At 29.0% G+C, this 8,006-nt stretch overlaps 2 protein-coding genes across 2 annotated transcripts in view; one reads left to right on the top strand and one right to left on the bottom strand.

Annotated features, from left to right (window-relative positions):
* The window catches only part of LOC117172630, a 53,705-nt gene extending 45,749 nt beyond the window's left edge, over nucleotides 1-7,956 (bottom strand). The window contains exon 1 of the mRNA XM_033360734.1: nucleotides 7,839-7,956. Within this exon, the coding sequence (XP_033216625.1) occupies nucleotides 7,839-7,901 (63 nt within the window). The 5' untranslated portion in view covers nucleotides 7,902-7,956. The remainder of the gene's footprint in view (nucleotides 1-7,838) is intronic.
* Nucleotides 6,696-8,006, top strand: part of LOC117172629 (tetraspanin-2A) — a 50,076-nt gene continuing 48,765 nt past the window's right edge. The window contains exon 1 of the mRNA XM_033360732.1: nucleotides 6,696-6,939. Within this exon, the coding sequence (XP_033216623.1) occupies nucleotides 6,844-6,939 (96 nt within the window). The 5' untranslated portion in view covers nucleotides 6,696-6,843. The remainder of the gene's footprint in view (nucleotides 6,940-8,006) is intronic.

Raw genomic sequence — 8,006 nt, 5'->3', positions numbered from 1 at the left:
ATCACAGTTTGCAGTTTGAATCGCTTTAATATCTGTATCAGAACTGAAGATAATATAGTTGCACACTTTTGTCCTTTTAAGCAACAATTTTCACTATTTTTTAAATTTCTCAATTGCAACTAGTTCACAACAGTTTTCCTCATACGCATGAATTTTTTCAAACTTTTCCCATGGCCCCTTCTATAAAAAATAATGCTCTAAACTTGACTGTTCTTAAATGTACCCGAAAATCCAGACTTTTTTTACATTTTTTAGTCTGCTAAGCACAGAAATTTTTTTACATAAACGTCATCAAGCTCATTAACGTAGAACACTTTCAGCTTTTAAGTGACTGTTTTTTTGTTGCGCTAGCATTTTTTTGACAGAGTTGTTGAGCTTAAAAGGCAGATGCCTATAGTTTTCTCGCCGATAGTAGTCGCAAATCTCCGATTTCAGTCGCGCGCAGAGCCTCTGAAGTAGCCTAATTTGCGATTGATTGCGTGATCTAGCAGCACTGGGTCTCGTCGCCAAATAAAAAGGCGATGATCCGACCGGGAGTACTTATATGAAAATATTGCGTTCCTAATACCTGATAGACACAGAAAACTTTTACGAATTCAAACTCATGATCTTTACACCATCATTTCTAATAGGATACTAAACATATTAATTTTTTTCAAACGGGTAATGAAAGATATTCGCCGATAATCGCTGATAAGATAAGCCGAAAAAACTTCAGTTCAAGATTCGTTATTTTCTTCCCCTCAAGGTTTAGAAAGAGCTGTAGTGACTTCTCGATGTCTTACCCTCAGCAGGCGGGGGCGGGGATACGGTATGCTATGGACAATCATGTTTCTTCATAACTTTGATCTCGTTTATTCTGTTTTCTAGCGTTCATATGAATGCTTCTATCTTTATTTATTATTTACGCTTTACGCAAAGCCTTCCCTACAGTAACTGTAGTCTTTAATGAAATATTTTAATAATAAGAAAGGATGCTCTGCTGAATAATAATCAAAGCAGTTTCAAGAAATTAGACAACATATATTTTCCAGATGCCTTTAAATAGCCTTGGACTGGTTTCGGGGGGATCGAAACGTAAATAGTTAGGGTCAACCCAGTGGGCACCGGAACATCCTAAAGATGTCCTTAGGACGTCTTTAAATGTCCTAGGACATTCTTGGACATTGGCGTCTAAGGCCCAGGGTCGTTATAAAGACAACTTTAAGACGTTCTAAAGACGTTCTATGTCTGGCCTAAAGTTGTCCCAATGATGTCCGCAAAGCTGGTCCTAAAGATGCCCTAAAAAGACCTATAAGAGACATTATTATTTTTTCAGGCTAAAAAGTGAAAGAACTTCCTGTGGGCACCACTGGGACTCGTGGGCAGGGGGGGCGGGGATACGGTATGCAATGGGCAATCATGTTTCTTCCTAACTTTAATCTCGTTTATTCTGTTTTCTAGCGTTCATGTGAATGCTTCTATTCGAATTTATAGAATAATTTTATTTTAAAATTATTTTTTAAGTAATAATTCAAAGGAAATGTTTATTATTTTACATTTAATTTCAATCAGTGGTAACTATAATTGAACTGATACTCAATTTAAATTATTCTTTTTTTATTTTAACATTACTTGAATTGCAGCACAAATTGGATAATAATTATTTAAATGAATAATAATAAAATCATAATAATAGTAAACCTAAGTTTAATTTAGTAAGACCGTAGAATATTTTGACACAAATTAAATGATTAGATTTTCATTTAAAGTAAATAATTTTAAGCAAAATGGAAAAGAATTTTCAAAGCAGTCGAATTTTAAACAAAATACAGAAATTGGCGACAAACAACTTTAACTTTAGACCAATTACTTAACTTTTGTATGAGATATTTCAATTTCAGATTAAAAAAATAAGAATTTTCTATAAGATAAAGACATTTGAATTTGAAATAAAAAATGTAATGTGAAATACCCATGGAAGAATATAAATTTTTAAATAAAAAAATTGAAATGATTAAACTTTTATTTGCTTCAATCATTTATCAACCAAAAAGGAAACGAAGTTTCAAAAAGGTACTTCAATTTTAAAGAAAGTAATTTTGCAGGCAGTGCTTCAAATTTAGCTCAAACACTTTCATTTTGTATTAGATTCTGCAATTATAGATACAAGATATAAAAAGAAATATTAATGTTCTATAAAACAGTTTAATTTTCAACAAAACGTTTCATTTTCAATAAAAATAGATTAATTTTTGTGAAAAAATCAACATTCTCAACCAAAGTAACGGATGATTTTCACAAAAATAAGAACTTTTATGACAGTATATGAATTTTGCACAAAAATAATAAATTTTCAACCAAAAATGAAATAGTTACATTTTCATTTCAGTAAATAAAACGATATTTTAAGTAAATAAGACGAATTTTCGAGAAAATAGTTTATTTATTTTAATTTGAAATTAAATAGTTCAATTTTCCATTTAAAAAAATAAGATTTTTTTATAAAACATTGCAATTTTCTTAGATATAGTTTATTTTCAATCCATATACAATACTTCTTTTGAAGAAAAAAAAACAAATGAATTTTCTGATAAAACTGATAAATTTATAAACCAAATACGAAACATTAAAATTTTCATTCAAATAAATCATTTGTCAACCTACAGTGTAAAGAATTTTTAGAAAAATATATCAGTTTTAAAGAAAAAAAATTAATTTTCAACAAAGTACTAGAACTTTCAAAGATACTTCGAGTTTGTGTGAGATACTTCAATTTTCTATCAACGGATAAAAATTTCATATTCAACAGTTTAATTTTCAATACAAAATTATATTTTCAATCGAAACAAACATATTTGTTAGAGTAAAAGTAAACGAATTTTCAAGAAAATAATTTAATTTTCAATAAAATAGTTACATTTGCAACCAGATGATAAGCATGATAACCAAAATAAAATAATTTTTAACAAAGTACTTTAATTTTCTACCAAATACTTTCATGTTGTATTAAATAGTTGAATTTGGATAGAAAATAAGAATTAAAAAAAGACTACAATTGTCTTAGGTAAAATTCATTTTCAATTACATTATTTGTTGTGAAAAAAAAGTAAAACGAATTTTCAATACAATAAAAAAGATGGTTTATCAAAGTAAGTACATGAATTTCCTACGAAAATGGATAAATTTGTATGAAACTAGATATTCTTTCTTGAAAATTTGTCCATTTTAATTCACTACCCCCGGGGTGCGCGACTGTCGGTTCTCGCGCTTCGCGCCCGATCATATATTCATTTGGCGCTAAGCGCTCGATAATGTATTTACCTCGCGCTAAGCGCTCGGTATTTTTGGAAAGAATTTTCAAAAATAAAGGACAAAGCATCGACCACAGGAATTTAGTGATTGTGAATTCTCTTTTGTTAAAGCCCCTTCGGCTTTACCGAACACATTCTTATCACGTATCTCGTGCTTCGCACTCGTGTTTGCCCCAGAAATTGTATATAATTTCCATAAATGTTTATTATAAAATTCATAACATGCAATGGTATTAAACAGACGTAGTTTCATTGTCTCACTAAAAAATGTGCATTATTTGGAAAAATATTTGTATCAAACATTTTATTGAAACTTCTGTCGTTTTTTCATTTTCTAAATTTCCTCATTTCCAATGTTATTTTTATGACTTAAACGTTAAATATACGGCCTACACCGTTAGCCTATTACCGTTTTTTAACTTCTAAATTATATCCCTAAATCAGTCCAGGGGAGGCGTTTAGGGGGTTCAACCCGCCCCCCACCAGAAACTTCTAGCTTCTCGTATTAAAGGCCGACACCGCTAAGCTATGCATGGGACATACATATATATATATTTTGACGCCCCCCCCCCACGAAATATTTTTCTGAGTCCGCCCCTATCCTAGATACTGTGAAATTTTTTATTGAAAAAATGTAATTCTTGGATTTTCAATTATTTTTTATACTGTGAAAATGTGAATTTTCTATGTTTCAAGAAAACTTAACAAGTCATTATGATAATTTTTTAGGGCATTCAAAAATCTACATTCTGCTTCTCCTGACTTTTTTCATATCGTGCGTTATTTGGCTTAAAATATTCATTTTCGTGTGTTTTTTGGAATTTTGTAAATGCTATGACTCTGGAAATTCTTGGTTCTGTGAAAAAAAGAAATCACAATAAATTGTTCGTCTTTTTGTATACTGTGAATATCCATAGAGAAGTTTTGAATTTTGAAAAAAAGTAGTCTCAAGAATATTCAAAATGCGCTCACTTGTTGAATTTTTGTCCTAAATAGCCAAAGGCCAATTAAGTAGATTAATTTTCTTAACAGTTATCGTGAAAACAGACAGACATAAATACATGCAGACAGAGAACATACAAACATACATATTCGTAAAAACCGGTTTTTCGGATTCAGAGGGTTTCAAAACGTGGACATTTAACAAAAACTGGGGGGGGGGAGGTCAAATTCGATACATATCTAATACCTTCTCTGATAAGAATGTAAAAAATGGTATACCTAAAACAGAAAATAATTTACATTGTAGTAATAGTAATAAATGTTGAAATTTGTATCAATTTTTATCCAAAAAAGTTGTCATTTCTACTAAAATAAATGAATTTTTAAATCAAAAAGACAAATCATAAAAAAAATAGTTGAATTTGTATCCAAAAAAGATTTCAGTTTCACTTTTCGGCAAAAATATGAGTTTTAAATGAGAAAGAAGTTTTCTATGAGAATAGTTGCATTTTCTACCCAAAAATATAAATTTTTAACAAAGAAGAAAAAAACTTCAAAACAAAATTCTTGAATTTCAAACGAAACCATTGCATTTTTATCGAAGAAAGATGCAATATCTAGTCAAATAAATGCATTTTTTAAATAAAAAGACAAATTTGCGAAAAATAGTTGAATTTTCAACAAAGAAGATTTTAGTTTGACTTTTTAGCATTTAAATATGAGATTTAAAAATTAGTCAATTTTCTATTAAACTAGTTGAAATTTCAACACAAAAATTCAATTTTCAACCAAAAAGAATGTCTTCAACGAAATTGATGAATTTTAAAACAAATAATAAAATTTATGACTAAAAAGGTAATATTGTGGAGAAACCCACTGCAAAAAAATAAATATAAATACAAGGCAAACAAATCACTAACAAGAATATTATCCCAGGGTTACCACAAAGCTTTAGTTTTAATTTTCTCTAACTTCCTACTGACCAATTTTTTATTTTCCCTGACCATATTAAATTCAAAGAGCAAAATTGTAAACTTGTAGAATTTTTAACCTAGAATATTTTATAAACGAAATAAAATAATTTCAAATTAAAATTGAGAATATTTCAAGTTTATTCTACTTGAAAGTTTCCCTAACCAATAAAATTACCTGACTTAAAAAAAAATTTTGTTATTTAAGTTCGTTTTTACTCAACACATATTTTGTATCCATGTAGTTCTATGTGTATGAGTTTTTCTTTGAACAGTTTCTCTATTCCGGGGAAGCGCTGCCATCAAAAATTCGTAAATTGAATTCGGAGTGAATGTCAAAATAGGCGAGGTTATAAATTTCGAAAATGTACCGTTCTAAGTCTAACATTGAAAAAAGACACTTAAATTTATTAGCATTGCACAATTTTAAAGTCAGAAAATTTAAAACAGATTAAAATATGAAAAAACTTATTTGAATTCAGAAAATTTGAAATGACCTTCGAAACATCCAAGGGAATTTAAAAGAATTTGATGAAATACCTAAAAATTCATGGTGAGGTTAAAAGGCTTCAGGTTGAATTAAATAAAAACTTTAAGAAAATGCACTGAATGAAATAGAATTGAGTAAATTTAGAAGAATTCACAGTAAATTCTAAAAAATAATTTCAAATTTCTTCAAATCTGTGAAACCCTGCTAATTTCTAACCAAAAAAGTGAATAATGACTACAAAACAATTCAAATGAATTGCAAATAATTTTAAAAAAAGAAAAAATTCCTTTGATTTCAGTAAAATTTGAGTGAATTTAGAGGAATTTAAGGGAAATGACAAGGTATGAAAAAATGCATTGAATTAAGTTTGAAAAGAGTTTAGAAAACTTAAAGCTAATTCAAAAGAATTAGATATAATACCTGAGAATTTAAGGTTATTTTGAAATACTTCAAGCTGAATTAAATAAAAACTTTTTAAAAATCCATTGAATTGCGTAGAATTGAGTGAATTTACAATAATTCAGGATTAAGAATTCAGGGCGAATTCCAAATGACTTGTACAAAATATTTGAAAACCTCTTTAAACCTTTGAAACGCTACGAAATCCCCCACTTTTTGTGAATAATTTTTTTCAAATCCATTAAAATATTAAAATCTCATTTGAGAAGATTTTAAAAAGTTTCGGAAAATTTCACAATTTTGAGAGATTTTCATAGTTTAGTAAAATAACCGCATACTGAAAAAAGACAAACAAATTCTCAAAAACTTAAGAATCTTCAGTTGAGTTGAAATAAATATTTACAACAAGGAAAAATATTGTATTCTTCAATGAAATTTGCAGCTGTATTGACCAAGGGAATTGATAAAATGCCAATGAACACGTAAAAGGAAGATGTGAATCATTTCCCAGTGTATCTTAACATCATGACTCGTATACTATATCTAGGGCGTGCTTATCCTGTTATCAGGTATTTACTGAAGATAAAGAATGCTTGGGCCACTTCACTAGTACCTGTCGTGCCTACGATGATCATTGTTTCATTGCATCCTGTAAAAGTCGTTTTTCATGTGTAAAGTTTTTTCTTTTTTTGATTTTGCTGTTCCATTTCATTCTATTTCAAGTGTTTTTGTCTAAGAGCCTGAAAAAATGGTGGTAAAAACTGCAGTGGCTGGACCAGCGCAGCTGGAAATGCAAATCGGGTGTATCAAGTATACCATTTTCTGCTTCAATGTCATCATATTTGTGAGTAATCCCTTTTTAACTAAAAGAAAAGAAATAAGTAGTGCAAAAAACTTTAGATCTGCCTATTTGTTATCAACAAAATTCTAAAATAAAACCTATCTAGACGATATTCCAAACATTGTACGAAAACTTAGTTGTTGATATCCTAATATTTTTGTAAAAAATAATTCAGCAAGCAGTCAGTGAGAAATACACGATTGGCCAAATATTGGTACAATATTGGACGAAGATTGGCGGCAATATTGTTCCAATGTTGATAAAAGCGTGAGTTGCCCACACCCATGCCAAGGTATCGGCTTGTCCATATCGGCCGAATATAGTGGGCCTAACTTGGTAAAATATAATCGCCAATATTAACAAATATTAATTTTTGTTTAATGTAAATAAAATAATTTCTAATAATTGAATATTTCTTAGTCTATTATTTGATAAGTATGTATAATTCAATTGTTATTTTTACAATATTTATCTAATACGTCGATACCTAAACAGGGTTTTTGCAAAAGCGTTATTTACTTAAAAATGATCAAATAAAAAAAAAATACGACAAAAAATTATTTCCTAATTAATATGTACTCTTCCGAGTCTTTCATCAGCTTTGATTATTTTTTAAAAAGATTCTCATACGCAATAATAATTATATACGAGGTGTCATCAAAACTGATCGAGACTGGTTGTGTACAAATAAAAATACATAGTCCATATTTTTATTGAAAAAAATGTACTATACATTTGACCTGTTTAACATATTAAAGATGTTAGAATTGTAAGATATACAGTTCTCCAATTATCTAACATATTTTTCGTGGTGCAAGTTAAGAGGAATATTTTATTAGCATTTTGTATATGTCTAAAGTTATAAACAGATTAATTTTTAATATAATAACATAATAAATTACCTTTCGTTTTTTAAAAAGTGCGATGTTGTGTCTATTGTTCAAAATTGTTCCAGCACATGCCATCCCGCAGACATACACAATTTTGACATCTCTTGTGTTTTTAATAAAATTGTAATTATATTATGTGCGTAAATTATTTAGGTTAGTTTTCTTTGCAGACGCGTGAGT

The sequence above is a fragment of the Belonocnema kinseyi genome, chromosome 5 (genome assembly GCF_010883055.1).
Source record: "Belonocnema kinseyi isolate 2016_QV_RU_SX_M_011 chromosome 5, B_treatae_v1, whole genome shotgun sequence".
In the NCBI taxonomy this organism is placed as follows: Eukaryota; Metazoa; Arthropoda; class Insecta; order Hymenoptera; family Cynipidae; genus Belonocnema; species Belonocnema kinseyi.
Note: the sequence above shows the minus strand (reverse complement) of the source record. Positions and strands in the feature narration are given on the sequence as shown.